Here is a 20,728-nt window from a genome sequence, read left to right on the forward strand (position 1 = left end):
CAGCACAGAGACCGGCAAGGGGCTCGAACTTACAGACCCAGAGATCATGACCTGAGCCGAAGCCAGATGCTTAACCGACTGAGCCACCCAGACACCCCAGTTTTGGGATTTTTCTAAGCACATATCACCTATGAAAAAATAGCTTAATTTTTCCTTCCTAATTACCTCTTCTTTAAAATAATAAAACCCACAATAATCTAAATCTGAGTAATGTGTAATTCCTGTCGTCAATTCAGTAAAGAGATGCCAGTAGACTCCATTTCCTTTCCACCTCACACGCGCTCACACTGCGACCAGATCACTGCCCCTTTTACAATCACTTCCAATCCCAGGAGACCTAGCAGAGCCTAGCGGTCTTGGAGGCGGGCTGCGGAAGCGCCCAACCCTGGCACCCTGACCGCTCCACCCCGCGCCCGGACGCAGCCAATCAGCGGCCGCCTCTTACGAGCGCCCCATCGGCCAAAATGGCGGCGGCCGTTGGCGCGGAGACCCGCTTGTAGTTTCATTGCTTTACCCCTCCCGTTACAAAATGTGAAAGGAGGAGCGGCTGGCGGAGGGGGGTTATAGGCAATGAGTCGGCGAAGGAAACATGGGGACAGCCCTGGCCTGAAGAGCACGCCGCCCAAAGCGGCGGCGGCTGAGGAATGCAGCTCGGTGGTCGAGCCAGGGAAGAGGCGGCTGAGGTCGGCCCGCGGCTCAGGGCTCCGCAGGGCCGGAGAGAGGTCTCCCCGGCCCGTGCCACACCAAGAGCAGCCTCCAGCAGCCGCTTCGTGCAGTAAAAGTAACCCCGAGGGTGAGACGTCGGCAACGCGGCCTCTCCGGGCTTGTGCGCTGCAGCCCCACAGCCCGCTTGCCAAGGCGAAACCTGGGGTGCGGGTGGGGGTGGAGTCTGAAGTGTTTCCTTTCTCTGGGCTTCTCCCCTCGTGAATCCGAAAGGAACACGACGCCACAACCCCCGAGTTTGAGCTCTGCCCTGTTCGGTTTGACCACTCCCTTGCCGCCGCTACAGAAGTAGGTCCTGTGATTTACCTGTTTGAGGAAGGGCGGCTATTTCTAGGCTGCTCCTCCAGTCATCAGCAGTGGCAGAGTGAGGAGAGCTATCGGATAGACTTGCTGCCTTCACCTTGCTCCCAGGAGACTTATTCCCCTCCCCACTTAAACTTTTGCCCTGACTTGCTTAAGTGGAGGGATCATATGAAAAGCCGTAGCTATCTCTTTCCTCAAAGCTTTGGTGATGTCTCACCTCATTACGAATAAGCCGGAAGTTCCTGTGTATGCTGGCCCTCAAAGTAGGAAACTAAGGGCCCCCGAATATTCTGGTCAGTTTTTGGTGTTCCATTTTTTAAGGATTTCTAATAAATCCTGGTAGGCACTGCACTTCAAACAAATGCTCTTACAGTGTGTTCTTAAAAGTCGGCTTTTGTTACCTTGTCTTTAGTTTACTCTCATAAAGCAGTTTTGGAAAGAACAACAACATTTCTTTGTAGAAATGTAAAAGTGTAACTAGACAAAACTAACCAAGAAATGGGTCGTTAAAGCTTTTTAAAGTAATTAGTGTAAGTAGGATAGAGTTGATGAAAGAGGGCTAAACAGACTTACTGCTGGGAGCCGTTTGGTTTTTGAAATATATCTATAAATTATAGGTGGTTCCCAAAGCCTCCAAGTTCCAGTGGTAATGAATGAAGTGATTAGATCATACACTGTTATACATTCATAGAGCTACTAGTCTATCTTAAAATGCTTGCTATTTACAATGTCAAATTTGTCAAGTATTACAAGGATTTTTATGTGAAATATTTCAGTTGTGGTTAGAGTAATATCATCTCAGAAAATTTTATAATTGTACCATAAAAAGTAATCTAAGGGATATTTGACATTGGGGTATTATGAAGTAAAGTAATGCTTTGCAATGCAACAATTGTTTTTTAATCTTATTTTACTTAGAAAGGTATGAAACACCAAAGAGAGTGCTGAAAATGGATTTATTGTCATCTACCTTCAGTTCTCCTAATGATCCAGATGGACAGAATGATATCTTTTGGGATCAAAATTCTCCAATGACAAAACAGTTAGGTAATTTATTATTAATTAGCATTTTTATCTGGGTAAATATTTGGTAAATGATTAGGATTTAACTATAGAATTTCAGTCAGGTAGTAGCAGGAACTTTTATACAACAGAAGTTTTTTGAGACTCTTCCGTGATTGTTATGATATGCTTGTGATGTCAGTGCACAGTGATCTAAGCCATGCTAATTAAAATTGTTTTCTAAGAAGTGACTGCTGTTTTTAAAAATTAAGTTTTTTGTTTACAATTTATAGAAATGTTTTTGTTTCTTTAGGTAAAGGAAGAAGAAAACAGATTTACACTACTGATAGTGATGAAATCTCACATATTGTTAATCGTATTGCTCCTCAGGTAAATATCACTAGGTTTGTAGTTTATTTAAAAACCGTGAAAATTATGCTACTAGGCCCACATATAGTTCACTTGGATGAGAAATATTTGGTCTTTTACAGTTCTTCTGAAAATAGAGCAGTAAAGGTTACTTTTACCTTTTCTACTACTGAAATGTAGGTTTTGAAAAATGGGACATAATGTATAATTGGTAATATATATTTTCCTAAGAATGTATCTTACTTTAATTTTTTTAGTGATGAAATTCGACTAGAGCTTTGCGTTTGTTTTTTTTTTATAATTTTTTTTTAACTTTTATTTAGTTTTGAGAGAGAGTCAGAGTGTGAGTCGGGGAGGGGCAGAGGGAGAGGGAGACACAGAATCTGAAACAGGCACCAGGCTCTGAGTTGTCAGCACAGAGCCTGATGCGGGGCTTGAACTCACAAACCGTGATATCATGACCTGAAGTCAGACACCCAACCGACTGAGCCACCCAGGTGCCCCTGTGCTTATTTTAATGTTGTTCAACCATATATGGCCTCATTTTTAAAGTTACTAAAATAATAGAATCAAAAAATAAAAATTTAAACTTAAGTTTTTTGTGAGTGGTATTTGTTTATGGTCTACAGCCTACTTTTTCCCCATTAACATTGCTCTTCTTAAACTTGTGGACTAATAAGATCATTGAGCAACATTCATAAAAGTGGAAAGAACACTAGATTTGGAGTCAGTTCTGAGTCCACCTCCTAAACTGAGTGACCATACGCAAATCACTTAAGTTCTCAGAACTTCATTCAGCTATAAACCAGAATTAGTACTTGTCTTTCCCTCTCCATTGGACTATTGGGAGGAATAAATTAGTTAAAAATTCTTTGTAAACTAAAGAGCACTATAAATGTAAGGTTATGTTATAGTTTATGATAGTTATTTGCTATCATAGAATCATCTTCAAAAGTTTCTTTCTCTTTGTTTCAGTTCCTGTACTGCTTGAATGAAATAGAAATACAAGTTTAGGGGCATCTGGGTGGCTCAGTTGGTTAACTTAAGCTTCTGATTCTTAGTTTTGGCTCAGGTCATGATCTTGTGCTTATGGGATCAAGCCCTGCATGGCGTTCTGCTGACTGCATGGAGTCTGCTTGGGTTCTCTCTCCCTCTCTCTGCCCCTGCCCTGCTCACGCTTTATCTCTCTTTCTCAAAGTAAATAAACTTTAAAAGAAAAAAAAGAAAGAAAGAAATATAAAGTTTAAGTCAACCTCTGTTTTGATCCTCTTCTCTCTCTTTTTCTTATTTAACAATATTTAAGTCTAGAAAACATTTTAGTTTGGGATTTTTTCCTTGACATACCCTTATCAAGGGTTTATTGTTTATGGTAAACAATAGATGGCGCTGGCCCAAACTATGGTTACAAGGAATCACCGTCATCCAGGTGAAGGAGACAGGAAATAAAGTTTTCTTTAGTGGCTATAAAACATCCGAAATTACAGTTAGCACAGTCAAAACAACTATGTTGCTACTAGCTCTGCATTCCATGTTTGGCATGTCATAGGAATTCATTTTACATATGGTTCAGTAGTTAAATAGCTTTTATGCCACGATACTATTTACTTCATAAGTTAACAATAGATCTTCATTAGTTGTGGGTTTCACATGAAAGAAGCATATAAAATGTGTTTGGGCTGGCCAGCTTAAATTGTGATAAAAAGATAGTTGAGTAAATTACTGGACCCTTTACCTAAGTGGGCTGGAAATAATAGCTCACATAAAGAAGTGGCAACAATATGCAAGTTGTAACTTGTATATAAGAAAAAATACAGTGAAATTAGTTGCTTTTAAATGTTACTTTTTTCAACTAAGCACTTTTAAAGCCTATAGATATTTGGTAGTATCAAGGTCTTTTAAAAAGACTGACATGTTCTCATAATGACATAGTCATGCTTTTTATTTTTAGGTGAGTTACCCCCTCAAATAGTTATTTAAGTCACCTTGGTATTTTCAGAGGTGACATTTTTTAAAAATATGCACTTCCATATTCAGTGGACAATCATTTCACTTTCTTCAGGGATACTTTTCATATGGTGTTTGTTTGAAGATGTATATTTTTTCATCATTTTTATACAACTACACACTGTATATAGGAGTAAATGAGGTAATATGTTCAGATACCTTATAACACCTGGATTGTAATTGGAAATCAATGAATTATGCAATTATTATTAAAGACATTTTAAAAGTATAATTAATATAAAAACATACAAGGCTGTCCTACCTTTATTCTCTAAAAAAGTCAATTAATTTTAAAATACTTGGTAAATGGACAAAGTGCCCATAATTAAATCATTAAGAATGTTATTTTCCCTAAATTCAAGGTTGTTGAAACAAAAGTGGAAATGTATAGAGTCTAAAAGTAAACTTACTGGTTTACTGGAGTATTTTGTGAAACTAAAATCTACTAGGTTCAAGTGGACATCTAAGAAAACTGCTAAACTGCTTGTTGATTGAGGATTTTAAAGTATCAAGTTGTAGGGATCTTTTCACCTAAACCTAGCAAATAAATGTAAACTGATATATTCTTTATGCCTAGCATTTTGTTAGATGCTGAACTATAATAATCATAAGATCATTCCATGCCTTCAAGTATCCTATAAATCTAGTGATAAGATTATTTTTACCTTGTGTGATATTATGTTCATTCTAAGTACTGTGTTCATTCTAAGTACAAAAATAGAGTAGAAAATGATTAACCTATTTGATTTGTTGGTTTGGTTTGTAACTAATGAATAAACTCATTTTCTAATTTTTTGCTTGATCAGATGACTGAAACACATAGCAAAAATATCCAGGATTAAAATGGCTTTTTCCTATCCTTCATAGTGGTCAAACTTCTCTTTCTCCTTTCTCTACTTATTTTTGTTCTTATTCCTGCCTTATTCTTAGCATTAGTTCTAACCTTGCACTTTCTAACTCATTTGTGAGTTAGTGCAGTCCTGTTGACCTGAATTCTAAGTGTTCCCAATTCAGGTCAACATGGATTGTCCAACTTTAGATAAAGATTATGATGGGGATAGTGAAAATATGGAGAATCAGGTGATATAGAAAGAATTCCATATGAATCTCTCTTTATTCTTAGGAAGTCAGTTTTCTTTTGATAATAACTATGCCTTTGCCATTAAATATGCACTTGTTAAGTTCTTAGAACTTAATTTTTTTTGAAAATAAGGAATTACAAATTCTGAATATTTTCATTTCCTGAAACATAAATGGATCACTTCTTGCAACTTGTTATTGCCATCCTCCAACTTCTCATTGTTCTGGAGCTTGTTTAGTAAACTGTCACCTTACCACAGTTTATTGCTTTAGGAAGATAATTCAATGTAGTTAAAGTTTGTTTTTCTTTCTTTCTTTCTTTCTTTCTTTCTCTCTCTCTCTCTCTCTCTCTCTGTCTTTTTTCTTCCTTCCTTTCCCTTTCTTTCTTTTCTTTCTCTCCCTTTCCTTCTCCCTCTCCCTCCTTTTCCCTCCCTCTCCCTCCCCCTCCTTCCCTTCTTTCCTTCCTTTGTAAACATATCTCTTTTCCCTTCTGCCAAAGGATGAAAAACCAACAACAAACTCCATGCTAGGCATGTGGATTGGTGCTTCTGCTATTCCTTGTACTCCTAGTGTAGCAAAAGGCAAATCAAGAGCAAAAATCAGCTGCACAAAGTAAGTTCAAACTTTTCAGCTTTTCTGACATTCAGTGGAGTAAATATATTTAATAATACTCTGCTTTGATTTTGTTAATCTATTAAAATATTTAGAAATTACTTTTTTCAGTTTTGACATGTAAAACTTTAGACTTAAAATAATTGTGTTGAAATTTTGAGGTTTAATATATTAAAATATGTTTGATAACAACTAAATATTTATGACTCTTAGAAGCTTTCTTAATTATGACTTTTTAAATGTTTAATAGGTTGAAAACACAAAATCAAGAGGAAGAACTTATGAAATTGGCTAAGCAATTTGATAAAAATATGGAAGAGCTAGATGTGATTCAAGAGCAAAAGAAGAGAAATCATGATTTTATCCAGACAATTTCAGAAGCAGAGACTTTAAGTAATTATAAAGATAATGTACAGATGCAGTTATTACATGATATAGTTCCAGAAATAGATAATGCTATAATGAAGAACCCAATGGAAGAAAACACCAAAATGTCTGTGATAAATGATCAAAATAGCAGTCAGAAGCCATTTGACCAAAATGCTGAAGCAGCCTTTAATGCCATTTTTGATGGCTCTACTCAGAAATGTAGTGGACAGTTCAGCCAAGATCTGTCAGATGCTTTTTTGAACACAAGTAATACTACCTTTGGAAAGAAAAGCGCTTTGAAAAAGGAGAAAATCATTACTAATGAAACTCTGGTCACTGAAAAACTGCCAGATAAAACCCCAAGATCACTTTCTTGTCAAGTAGATACTCTTGGAATGACAAATCCATGTGTGACTTCTTACACTGAGAAGCCAGAAGCTTTTAATAAACACCTTGATGCATTTCCTACCAGTGATTTTGAGGATGATTGGGAAAACTTACTAAATAATGAACCTTTTGTTATGCAAAATGTCAAAATGTATGAACTTTCACCAGCTCCTAAAACAGCCCAGATTGCTGATCAAAAGAGTATTTGTAACTTTAACAATAAGTGTGATAAACATAAGTCAAGAATGAATACAAACCTAGGTGCCAAGTTAAGGGATTCAAAAATTGTACAAGATCTCCCTTCAAAGACACATAACAAGGAATTAATAGATTCTGGAAAATACAGTTTTTCACTAAATCCAAATGATGAACCAAACAAATTGCCATCCAGTGGATATATAATGAAACTTGAGAAATCTTTCAATAAAATTGTTCAAGACTGTTCAGTTGCATCTAATCTGACAAAAGTAAAAGAAGATATGCATACTAAATTTACTTCTAATGTAAATACTTTTGAAAAGTCTACTTTGAACACAGGATATTCTAATGAACAAGAAAATAAGTCCATTTTTAATCAGTCTTTTAAAGCACCTGCTAATATAAATCCTTTTGGCTCTGCAACTTTGGGCAATGAAACCAGTGTTTATAATACAAATCAGACTAATGCATCAAAGTTAGGTTCTTTCTTTGATGACTGGAATGATCCATCATTTGCCAATGAAATTGTTAAAGCATGCCATCAATTAGAGAATACCTGGGAAGCAGATGATGTAGATGATGATTTATTATACCAAGCATGTGATGATATTGAAAGACTAACTCAGCAACAAGACATTAGAAAGGGCAGCAAGATACCAGAAAGTACACTTGAGATCAATAATAGTTCCAAACATGGAGCCAAAAACATATTTACTACATCTAAACAAGAAAGTCAGTTGGTACAATCAAAACATTTGAATCTCAGCAGCACTTCAGAGCACACATCTTTCACAAATAGCTCACAATTAAATAAACCAGTGAAGATGGATAAAAGGGAAATCTGTGGAAATTCTCCAAGTTTTTTAGGTGCTACAACAAATTTGACAATATACTCCAAGAAATCAAATTGTCATATCAATAATCTGCATTTCTCCTGGAATAACACCGATGTTCCAATACAAGTGAAAAGTCCACAGTCAGTTCTTACGGGAAGTTCAAGTTTGAATGTGAGTTCAGATTATAGGAATACAGAAACTGCTACTTATAAGAAGAAATTAAGTACTCAGCATCTGTGCCATAGGAGCACAAGAGATGGAGATCAGAGTGGCCTTAACAGAACAGTTAGGTTTCCTAAGTATACATTTACAAAGATGAAAAATTCTCAAATTCTTTCCCAGTTTAATCAAAATTGTCTACCAGGAAGTATTTCTGATACCAAAATTACACAGGGTTTGGAGAAAAATAAAACTCCTGTCCACTCGTTTTGTGGGAGGGCTATTCAACAACAGTGTTTGGTGAAACGTTCTGAATCTTTGAAACAACCTTCAAAAGGTATGTATAAAGTAGTTTGAAAATTATCACCTGGGAAAGTAGCTAACCTAGTTATTTGTTGTATCAAATTTGTGTAACATGTAAGATTAAAAAAGTATGACATTTAACTAGAATTCTTAAAGTGACTCTTAGGAATAATTATGCTGTAATATACAAAGAGGGGTGATTTATGTTTTCAAAAGACTGCATCAGATTCCCAGCTTTTAATTCAGTGACTAGCATATAGTAGGTATTCAGTAAATATTTGTTGAATGTTTTCTGAATTATTTACTAGGAAATTGTACTTTTAGATCTATTTATTTCCAAGAGATTATGTTTACTAAATATCTCATTGTTTTAAAACTTCATTCATACTCCTATGTTTAGCAGAACATTGAGGTGAGCAATATTTGAAAACTCAGAGCATTCTAATTAAACACATTTGCTGTGATGGTTAGAATTGCAGTTTGCTTACTCAGTGCAGCCTGTCTGTCATCTTTGATTTTTCTGATTCCTCTCCCACAATTCTATCAAGTTGCATTGTTTCTATCTCAGAAAAATACATCTTAAAATTGTCCATTTTCCTCACTCAACCTCTACCTCCCTTATCCAAGCTAACATTTCTTGACTAGATTCCTGCAGTTCTTTTATCTCTTTTCAACTCTAGTCTCCAAACAGTAGAATAATCTTTTAAAAACAAATAGGCAAACATGGCATTCTTGTGCTTAACCACAGCCTTCAATGATGGCCATCATCTTTTAAATAATATTCCAACTTTACACTGATGTGCAAGGCCCTGGATTATCACTCCTTACCTGCCTACCTTCTTTTTTACCTCACCTACCAAGTAAGTTTCAGTTACATTAGCTGTCTTTCAGTTCTCAAACAGCATAGTTTCTTTCCTAGTTCAGGAGCTCTGACTATGCTGTTCCCAACTAAAACTATTTCTTCCTGATGTTTGTCTCCCCTTCTCCCCACCCCCATCCGTCTTTTGGTTGGTGCTTTTATATCCTTAGGTCTCAGTTTAAGTATGACCTTCTCACAGATACCTTCCTTGAACAATCTATAGGTCTTTTCCTTGTCATTTTCCATCATCTCTCTTATTTCTTTTATCACAGTTTGCAATTAAGTATTGATTATTGTCTGTCTTATCTGTGAATACCTAGACCTACCACAGCATCTCCCACATAGAAGATGTTTAGTAAGTATCTGAATGAATATCATGTAATATAATGTGAAAAATCTTATTCACTGATACTGTAATCTTTTTTAAAAGGCACTGTATCTGGCATAACTACTTGTACTTCTTAATGTCCAGTTCTTTCTCACAGCCTTACATTTTTACAGATGCCATTTCCTTCACCGAAACATAGTACCCCCACATGCATATACCAAATCTGCCTGGCCATTTTCCATTTGTCCTTTAAAACACAGTATGTTTTTATTCAGCTCAATAATTTAGGTTCACTTTCTCTGGGTTTCTCCAATACCCAACTTTAACTTCTGTTATAGCATTTACTATGCTAGCTTGTAATTACAGATGTTTTTTAATCAGTCTCCCTCACTTCGGGCTAATATTAGGATTTTTATCTATTATGTAGATCAATGCTAATAAGGTGAGGGAGATTTTGTCTTCTTTTAACATTACATCATTGTTTTCTGTTTAGATTCTAGATGGTGCTTTTGTTGGCATTACTGCTCAACTTTCCTATTTAAGTGATCTTTTTTTTTTTTTTTAACTCGTAACAGTAATATGCTCGTTGTTTAAGAAGAAAGAAAGCAGAGTAAATTAATTTGAAGTGAAAAATTAAATTCTCAGTTTCTCTTTTTGCACAGCCATGCCTCAGGAAAACCATAGCTAACAGTTTAGAATACATCACTTAACATTTTCTGTGCATATAAAAATGTCCGTGTGTGTGTGTGTGTGTGTGTGTGTGTGTGTGTGTGTGCGCGTGCCTATACATCTATCAGATGGAATTATATGCTATGTACCTACTATTTGGCAACTTGGTTTTGCCTTCACTTAACATAGCTATCTTTTCCAGTTTTTTTTTTTTTTTGTAATGTTTATTTATTTTTGAGAGAGAGAGAGACAGAGTGCAATTTGGTGAAGGGCAAAGGGGCAAAGGAGACACAGAATCTGAAGCAGGCTCCAGGCTCTGAGCTGTCAGCACAGAGCCCAATGCAGGGCTCAAACCCATGTACCATGAGATCATGACCTGAGCCGAAGTCGGATGTTTAACTGACTGAGCGACCCAGGCGCCCCTCTTTTCCAGTTCTATGTATAGTTTTGCTTCAGTCCTTTTAATGACTGTATAGTATGTCATTATATGGATGTACCTTGATCTATTTAACTGCCTCTCTATTGACAGGAAGTTCAGTTTGGTTGCATTTTTTACATTACAAACAATACTCCAGTGAATATACTTCTACATAAATTTCTGCATGCTCCTGTGATTGTATCTGTTAATTACTGAAAAATTGATGTAAGAATGTTTTGAAGTTTAGTGGATATCATTAAATCTTCCCAAAAAGTTTCATCAATTTATATTCTTATCAACACCAACAATTAATATTTCCCTATATTATAGCCTAGATATTTTGAAACTTTAAAAATTGTTGTTAATCTATAATTTTTATTTTTATTTAAATAAATCATGTAAATAATTTAAATTTATATTTAAGTAAATGTATTTAATTGGACCAAACTCTCAACATGAAATTATTTAAATACAGTTATAATTATGTTAAAGAGTACTAAAGATCTCTCTGGAATATTTGAGTTTTCCCAAAACTATCTACTACCTTATCTGCATATTTTATGAGTGGATAATCTGCCTTTCAGTTTATCTTATCAATTTTTTTAAGTTTACTGATAGTACCTAATCTTCTAATTAACATTAATCTATTTTCTATTGTTTCCACTTTATTTTACTTTGTTTTGTAGCAAGCTACTTTCTAGAGAACATCTTTGAAACAAAACCCATTTAACCCTTGTTTTAAGGCAGGGTTTGGTAAACCATGGCCCATCCACATCCAGCCCAGAGGCTGTTTTTATACAGTCAGCATGCTAAGATGTTTTTCACATTTTAAATAGTTGAGAAAATCAAGAGAAAAGTAATATTTCATGACCTTTGAAAATTACATAGAATTCAGATTTCATTGTCCATAAACTAAGTTTTGTTTGAACACAGTCACATCATTTATATTGTCCATGGCTGTTTTCATGCTACAATAACAGAGCTGAAGAATTGCAACAAGAGACCATATGACCTTCAGAGGTTAATATATTAACTTTCTGGCCCTTTACAGAATTTTTTTTTTTCCTTCCTGATTTCTGCCTTATAATAAAGATTAAGAAGAGCCACTCTTGGGGCGCCTGGGTGGCTCAGTCAGTTGAGTGTCAGACTTAGACTCAAGCCCTGCATCAGGCTGTGTGCTGTTTCAGAATGTGTCTCCTCTCTCTGCCCTTGATCACGGTCTGTATCTCTCTCTCAAAAATAAACCAACATTAAAAAAAAAAAAAAAAAAAAGAGCCACTCTTGCTTTGTACCTTGAAATAGTTTGAAACTTTGCCATGTATGTTTATTGCAGAATGAGCTAAAGGAAGGGCTGATGAGAGAAAAGCGTGACTCTCTAAATCAAATTTTCATGGTGTGACTTTATATCATTTGAAATTATTTTTCCAAGAATTTCACCATGTTAGTTGTAAACCCAGTTTTAGGGAGCTATGTTCTTTTCTGCTGTCGTGGATTATTAATCTGTTTTCCTTTCAAACTTGTGGTCAATTGAATGCAACTGTGTATGTGTGAATTCTGAGTTTCTTGTATTTCTCAGCTTTGAGACTAAAATATTAGATGATTAGTCAAGCTAATTATAAAGTATCTTGTAGCATCTTTCTATAGGGAGAAATAGCTACAAATCTTTGAGGTAATAAGTTTAGGAAATAAGTCATCAGAGTCATCTAGGGAGTTTATCTGAAATATTTCTCTCTTACCCTGAATACCCTCTCCCATTTCCAATTATACCAAGAAAGGAAGGGGAGACAGATAATGTATTTTGGACAAATAATCTCCCTTAGGTAATAAGAGAAATGTCTTAGAACAAATTCTAAACTTGTGTCTAGATGTTAGTGTAAATAATATTTCTCTGCCAACAGTACTACAGATTGTTATTCTATGAGAGACAGATTTTACAACATAAACAGTTTTACCAATACAAGGTTGCTTAAATATGATGGTCTTAATTTTCAAACATCATTTAAATGAGAAAATATGTTTGCTAATTTCAAAGTTTGATTCTTATTAGCATTACATAGATAATCTAATATTTTAGCTCAAAGTGACTTAACTCTGGAATTAAATTCATTTTATTAGAACTCAGTATTTTGGCAGAGGTAGAATTGGATGTTACTAAAATCAAACTTAATTTTATTTTCATTTACTTAATTTAAAACACATTGTTTATTTTATAGTACATTTACCTAAAGTATACTAAAAGCATACTAAAATATGCTGCATAGGAATGTCAGAATGCTTCACATTTTTATATATTAAAAAGACATTCGAATTGAAGTTTTCATTCAGATATTAATGCTCTTTGAAATAATCTTTTTAAAATGTTTTTAATGTTTATTTATTAGAGAGAAAGAGAGATAGTGAGCATGACTGGGGGAGGGGCAGACAGAGAAAGGGGGAAAGAGGATCAGAAGCCAGCTCTGTGCTGACAGCAGAGAGCCCTATGCAGGGCTCAAACTCACAAACTGAACCATGAGATCATAACCTGAGCCAAAGTTGGACATTCAACCAACTGAGCCACTCACGTGCCCCTAAAATAATTTTCTAATGTTTATATAAAATGTGTCCTCCAAATAAAAACATCTGACAGTGAATTATATATTTATTGACATGATAGATTTCACTGGATCACTCTAAAACATTTTTTCCTGAATGGCTAAAATGAAAATCTTAGAGCTCTCTAGAGGAAAAAAAATTAGCATGAATATTGATACAGCTTATAGTAAATGTATACTATTTAAGGTGTTGATATTTGAATTCATTATATTTTGACTACCTTTCTGTTGAAGTTTATATATAACATCTAAAATCCCAGGTTTTGGGGATACCTGGGTGGCTCAGTATGTTATTAGGCATTGGACTTCGGCTCAGGTCATGATCTCATGGTTCACAAGTTCGAGCCCTGCATCAGGCTCTGTGCTGTCCCCCTCTCGTACTCTGTCTTTCTCTTTCTCAAAAATAACTAAAATATTAAGACAATTAAAAAGTAAAATAAAATTCTAGTTCTTAAAAAGTACTCATTTGTCAATTATGTAAATTAGATTTTATTCATAAGAATTATATGCTGGGAAGTCAAAATGTACAGTTTTAATCAAATGAATTTTATCACACTGTGAAAGGTGTATAAAATAGGAACAGATTGATCAGTACTTGATTTTGTTTTGGCCTAGAACACTGTATCTGTACATCAAATATCGTATTTAGTAGTTTAGTGTGATTTAATAGTTATACCAATGTGGCAAGTCTGGATGATAAAAGTAAAAAATTAAAACTCATGTTCAAGATGACTGTGTAGTCTATAAAAGTAATATCTATATTTTGTTTCATTTTTAGAGGAAGAAGAGAAAAATAAAAAATATTCTCCTGAAGAAATTCAAAGAAAAAGACAAGAAGCACTGGTTCGAAGAATGGCCAAAGCACAGGCATCATCTGTAAAGGCAGCTCCCACTTAACTTGATTTCTTTTATGAAATATTTGGAAGACTTAACAAAGACAGTTAATAACTATCTATGATAGGGAATATTCTTTCTTGATTTCTCTGTGAGAAATTTAATGCTGAGTTATAAAGCATGGACTTCTATTTTATTTAATAAATCAGTGTTTGCAGTGGTTAATGAAACCTTTCCTTGAAGAGGCATGTGAAAGTAATTGCATATACGTTTTAGAAATTCAGGAAAGTTAGTAATTATGGTATAAAATTATACAGAATAAAGGAGTTATTTTTTCAAATATTGTGGATCATCCAAAAATAGATAATTTGCTAATTTTTTTATTGCAATAACTTCCTAATACAAAGCTTCATCTTACTAAGAAATGAGACTTTAAAAAAAATTTTTTTAATGTTTATTTTTGAGAGACAGAGTGCGAGCAGGAGAGGGGCAGAGAGAGAGGGAGATACAGTCTGAAGCAAGCTCCAGGCTCTGAGCTGTCAGCACAGAGCCTACTGTGGGGCTTGAACTCCCAAATTGCAAGATCATTACCTGAGCCAAAGTCGAATATTTAACCAACTGAGCCACCTAGGCTCTCGAGACTTTTTTTTTTTTTTTTAGTTTTACTTTCAGTAATTGTTTCTTAAAGGTTTTATAGATTTCTGAATCTTAAAAATACTTCCATTTTCTTAGAAACATGGTTGGTGGGAAATAAAGGATTTCGATTTATTTGTAAGGAAATTGCTATTTTCAATTCCTAGTCTGAAATAGATTTTAATTTTAATTTTCTAAAACATGATGCATTTTGGAAAGCTTTCACTAATTTTAGGGAAAATGCTGATTTAAGAAGTTTAGAAAAAAAGAAAGTAGACTGGCTAAGTTATATAGCACTATTAACATTTAGAATTGTCAGAAACTTTAGATGTCATCTGGTCCAGCTTCTTTATTGTATGGGTGAGAAATGGATACTGTTCTGAAAGTCACAAGGCAAGTTAAAGCTGTTCTGTGATTAGAATGATTGCTATCATTCTAATGAACACCTAGACAATTATGCCAATTGCTACAGAGTATTAATCAGTATTTAAAATAACTTGTTTGTAGGAGCATTAATTATTTCATAGTATAAAACTAAAAAAATAGTAACAAAAAGTACATTAAGGTCTGTTTAATAATTTCATTGTTTCTTGTATTAAAGAATTTTATCATTCCATGATATAAAAATGAGAATCTTTCTCTTTTCAGTTTTCCTACAACTATTAAATTTTCCTTTGATTAAATTTTCTGACTTTTACCAATTTGTTTTTCTCTATTACTCTATTGTTTCTATTTGCCTGTCTAAAATTCTCTAAACTAGAATTGAAAATCTCAGCGGAAGTCATAAGGGCAGTAAGAATGCTTTATGTATCCTAAATGGCTTTAGGAGACCTGATGAAAGTTATAGATGTGAAACACTTATTAGTATGTTCACCACTACTCTGGTGTCTTAGAGCTATATGATAATATCAATATAATTCATGCATTTTAAGGTATTGCTATATAAAGATATACCACTTCAAAAATTGTATATTCATGTATATAGTGAAATAACATATTCTAGGTAACCTTTATTATTTGTCCAAAAATATATAATAAAGACCCTAAATAAATATAGGTAAATTTTTTATGTAAGAAATGATGAACTGAGATTATTTTTTCTAAAGTGGCTTCACTGTGTTCTTACTATGCTTTGGATATCTCTTCCTTTGTTTAAGTTCTTCCCTTCCTGCCATTTGCTTCCTCTATAGCCCGTGCCTTTAGCCAATTCTGTCCCTTCTTTAAGACTCAGCCTAATAAATCTCAGTTTCTTTGAAACTCATACCTGACCATTCTCACTGAAATTGATTTCTTTCTGATGATGGTGGTAACATTTCTTAGATGTTTCATGGGGGCAATCCTGTAATGTCATATATGTTATTCAGGTGTATATGTGTCCTGGTAATATTTCTACAACTTCTTATTTTGTATTTTCTTCCTAGTGTTGCCATATTTTCACACAGCCTATACTGCCATTTACTGAGTAGTTTTCTTAAAGGGATGACTTTTCACTTTAAAAGGAAACTTTACAGTACTTATGGCTGGTAGGTGGAATAGTAAATGGCCCAGCACATTTCAACCTGAACATGATTGGTTTTCTAGGGTTACTCCTGTTCAAATTCTCCTTTCCTATCCCGATTCTTCTCTTAGCTATTGTTGGAAATAGTGGAGTCAGTGGCCCTTCGGTGAGCACACAGAGGGCTGCGTAGTTTCTCTGGCTTGGCTCTTTCCAATCTCTATGAAATCTGTTTCCACACAAAGAAAGGGCAATTGGTAGGCCTGGCAGCTCTATTCCAGCTCAAGTTCGGCTCAGGCTGGCTATAGAAAAGCGGACAGTGATAATGCCATTATTGCAGGAAAGTCTACTACAGAATAAAGTTCATCTGTCACTACTCTTTCTTGCTGCAGATAGGCAAACCTCATCCCAGGAAGACTTGGGTTGCTTATTACACAAAGAGTCAGTGGTATGCAGGCATGTACCACACCTTAGGAAATAGTGCTTATATGCTACTCTGTTATCACTAACTTTTACATTCCTGAGAACAGAGGCACCTTACTTCTCTCTGTCTACCCAGTACTGATATTCAGTGGTTACTTATCAAATATTTTATGAATTTAGATATATTCTGATGGCAGATTCTGCCTCCTCCTACTTGAAGCAATCTGCTTCCCTGAGCTATCCAGGATTAGAAAATGTTTCAAGAAACAATTTAAATTTAGCCTAACACTGATTACTGTAAGTGATAATTTAAAGTCTGATTATGATTTTCAGTTCTTGCCAGGTTGTAGTGATCAGAATCACTTGTGGGACTCAAAAACAAAACAACAAACTTGTGCCTTCTCTTAGACTTCATAAATGAGTACCTCTAGGGGTAGATTTCAGATATGTGTGCATTTAAAGTTCATTGACTAATAGCCAACAGGGTTGAAAAGAAACCATAATTGCAAAATTTATATAAGTTGCTAAATGCTTTATTTACCATGCATGGTTTTAAGAAATTTACATTAACTAATTTACTTCTCAAAACAACTATTTAAATAACACTTTTACTACCATTTTATAAAAAAAGGACACTGAAGTATGCATATTGACTTCCTCAAGGTCACACAATTAGAAAGTAGTTGGAGTTTGAACCCAAGTAGTCTGATTTCAAATATTGTGATCTTAACTATTGAGCATACTATCATTCATGGAAACTATTCATAAAAATCATTTGTTTATGGAAATTATATATACAAGAAAGAATTGTAACATTTCAGGCACGTGTGCCAAAAACTCACAGGAATTCTGTAGCTTACTCATATATAGCTCAGGAGAGTTTTTTCCCAATCCCAGTTGCTGTTACAGATGACTCCTATACTTTTATGTGAGTATGTGGGTGGGTATTGATTATATGAATCCACATAGGGATCACCTTTTTCATTCAACCTCTAAACAAAAGAGTAGAGAAATACATAAAATGTATAGCTACTTAAAATGTCTTCATTTTACTTCACTATTTTGTAACTTCTGGGTGTTCTGGTTTTAATTCTATTGGGGAAAGCTTAATTGCCTAGTTTAAGATGAAATGACATACATCAAACTGCTAGTAAAACTCTGATCCAGGTAATAAGGTTTCTGGTTAGATTCACATTATATAGAAGAGTGGTATTCTGCATTTGTTACAATATGTTGTTGTGAAGTCCAACTCACACAGATTGTAGTTGGGAAAAGGAAAAAGTAATAGTGTTTTCAGATAATTCTAGATTTTCTTCTCTGATACTACACAAAAACTCAAGAAGTGGTCATTTCTTAAAAGATAGATATAACTTCTGTTTCCAGCCAAGATGGAATATTGAGGACTACTTGTACCTGTCTTACTGAAAGAACGAAATAAGCAAACTACATCAAAAAATGGACTTCAAGACTTGACCTCAGACAATTAGGAAAATAATCCCTGAGGATGAGGAAACAAACAAATGGAGCCCTATGATTTTCCCAGCTTACTACCTTGAGGGAGTTTCCAGGACATGATGCAAGGAAGAAGAACTGAGGAAGAGCCCAGTGGACTTACTGAGTGAAAAAGTGGAGCTGAGAGTCTAGGGAAACCAAATTAGCTTGAGTTCACAGGATAGAGTACCACTGAGAAGAGAAGACTGAACTCCAGAGATCTGCAGATGATCCCCCTTAAGATTATTAAACTCAGTACTGATCAGCACATACATGTGAGGAAATGGAGGCTGAAGAAAGAGATATTCAAAAGGATTAGAGAGAACAAACATTGTCCAGTGCTCACAAGGGTCTAGTAACAATGCCAGTTCTCACCAGCCACAAGTCACTGGGTAGTAATTTGTCCTAGTAATAGGAAATGCTTTGCGCTAGGTTGCACTACTATGGTACCCCCTACCCAACAAATCATAAAAGCAAGGTCAAGAAGGATCAAACCATTCCCATATTACAACTGTATCCTAGAAAAAAGCTCAAAAATACTTATAAAAAAAAACCCAAATGCCCAGCACTTATGAGATAAAATTCACAGTGGCTGCCCTCTAAAGATGACTAGGCATACAAAGAAACCTGGATGTGATGTCGATGTTAGAATTAACAGGTAACATTACAACAGCCACAGTTGTTACATATATTAAAAAAGCTAAGTAGAAACATGGAGGATATTAAAAAGACTAAACACAAACTTTTAGAGATGAAAGGTACAATGTCTGAGGTGAAAGTACAGTAGATAGGATTAATGGCAATTAGACATTGCAGATTAGTGACTAATGAACTTGACATATCAATAGGAATTACTCAAAATGAGAAAAAAGAACAGTGAGTTGTAGAACAATTTCAAGTAGCCTAATGTATGATTAATTAGAGTCTCTGAAGGAGGAAGGCAGAGAGGATAGCATACAAGACATAATCGCCTAACAATTTCCAGACTTTTATGAAAACTATTAACCTACAAATAGAAGAAAGTCAATGAACTCCAAGCATAAGAGATATGAAGAAAACTACCAAACCATATAACTGGTGATAAAATCATGAAGCAGTCAAAAAAGAGAAGAACAAAGGAACAAAGATGAATATGTCAGAATTCTTATTAGAAACAATCTGACAAGACAATGGATAACATCTTGAAAACACTAAAAGGAAAAAAAACCTGTCTACCTAGAATTCTATACCCAGCAAAATGTCTTTCAGAGGCAAAGATGAGATAAAGTTGTTTTCAGACATACCAAATCTGAAAGAATTAATTCATCACTGGCACTACAAGAAATATTAAAGGATGTCCTTCAAGCAGACAGAAAATATTAAATGAAAATGTGGGCTTACAGAAGAGAATGATGAACACTGGAAATGATAAACACATGGGTTAATGTATGAGATTCTTAAAATTATTTAAATCTTTTATAAGATAATTGACTATACAAAAATAACAATGTTGGGTTTACAACGTAAAAGTTAAATATATGACAATAGCATAAAGGCCAGTAGGAAAAAAAAATTGAGAGTAGACAGTCCTATTTTGCACATTTTGACATGCATGGGTTTCACATAACACTAGTCCCCTAACAACATAGTTCAAATTTCTGTCAACATACTATTTTAACTGTGACTACTTGCCTAAAGTACAAACTTTAGATCAGACCACAAATCACTACATAAGTAACAGATGTGGATTATGATGCATGCCCAATCATGTCACTTGATTGTCACAACTGCCCAGTTGATGTTATTCCCAGTTCAGAGCTAAGGAGATGGGGGCTCAGTTTTTCTATGACGAGCTATACTCAGTTTTAAAACCAGTGCAGGCTGACTCCATATCTCATTGTCTTCCCACAATAATTTTTTCTACTCTATATATTTGATAGTCACCATTATTCTTTTTAAATGGATCTTTTTTTTTTTTTTTTGCTATGATATTGGTTTATGGTGCTATTGAAGGCTTCTTGTTTTTGTTTTTGTTTTTGTTTTTTTTTCAATACAACTGGACTTCTATTCAAAGTGAAAATTTTAAATGTTTAATAGAAAACATGCCCTTTGGTATGAAGGATTTAGTATCTTTTAAATGCAAACATAGACAACATTGTTTAAGTGCTGAAGATCCTGTTCCATTTATTACTTCTCTGAGTCTGGGAGTATTCTCTGTAAGGCAGAGACAAAGAGATGCAGAACATTCCTTGTCACTATTTAGTAACCTCAGATTTCTTTGTGGTTTAGTGTAGTTTCAGCTGTTCAGTATCCCAAAAGACATGCAAGAAATAGAAAATGCTAAGGGAGGAACAATGAAAATGAGCTTTAAAATCAGGGGTATTTTCACGTGGTAAGACATTTAAAAATATTTTAAAATAAAATTTAGTCTTAAAAACATCAACTAATTACTTGCCTCACTGCCTAGCAGTGTAATTATTATTTTTTATTAAGCAGTATTTAAATGCCAAGGAAAGGAAATAAGGTATCTAGTAAAATAGGTGAAACATTTGAGTAAAATGTATTACAATTAGAGGAAAAAATACATTTAAATATACATTTTATACCTTTAAGATATGAAACATGCAAATCATTATCTCTACATCCCAGTACACAGAAAATTT

The 20,728-nt window shown here is 34.6% G+C and overlaps 1 protein-coding gene across 3 annotated transcripts; it reads left to right on the forward strand.

Moving 5' to 3' along the window:
• The first annotated feature begins 204 nt into the window (after window positions 1-204).
• ETAA1 (ETAA1 activator of ATR kinase) lies at window positions 205-15,938 on the forward strand. Of its 3 annotated transcripts, XM_043603528.1 has the most exons (7): window positions 412-793; window positions 1,227-1,319; window positions 1,945-2,073; window positions 2,342-2,418; window positions 5,981-6,093; window positions 6,344-8,379; window positions 13,989-15,938. In XM_043603528.1, exons 1-7 carry the CDS (start codon window positions 571-573, stop codon window positions 14,105-14,107), a joined length of 2,790 nt encoding a protein of 929 aa, XP_043459463.1. In that variant the 5' UTR covers window positions 412-570; the 3' UTR covers window positions 14,108-15,938. The 3 variants fall into 3 exon arrangements, with proteins under 3 accessions (XP_043459464.1, XP_043459463.1, XP_043459465.1); XM_043603529.1 differs by lacking the exon at window positions 1,227-1,319 and having other exon boundaries at window positions 205-793; XM_043603530.1 differs by lacking the exons at window positions 412-793; window positions 1,227-1,319 and having other exon boundaries at window positions 2,045-2,068.
• Window positions 15,939-20,728: the final 4,790 nt, after the last annotated feature.

Source organism: Prionailurus bengalensis, chromosome A3 (genome assembly GCF_016509475.1).
Source record: "Prionailurus bengalensis isolate Pbe53 chromosome A3, Fcat_Pben_1.1_paternal_pri, whole genome shotgun sequence".
In the NCBI taxonomy this organism is placed as follows: Eukaryota; Metazoa; Chordata; class Mammalia; order Carnivora; family Felidae; genus Prionailurus; species Prionailurus bengalensis.

Bases quoted from the DNA above. Each gene is read 5' to 3' on its own strand.
- ETAA1 (XM_043603528.1), top strand. From the start codon at position 571: ATGAGTCGGCGAAGGAAACATGGGGACAGCCCTGGCCTGAAGAGCACG. The intron at 2,419-5,980 runs GTAAATATCACT...CTTCTGCCAAAG, and splicing joins TTAATCGTATTGCTCCTCAG to GATGAAAAACCAACAACAAA. The intron at 8,380-13,988 runs GTATGTATAAAG...TTTCATTTTTAG, and splicing joins TTTGAAACAACCTTCAAAAG to AGGAAGAAGAGAAAAATAAA.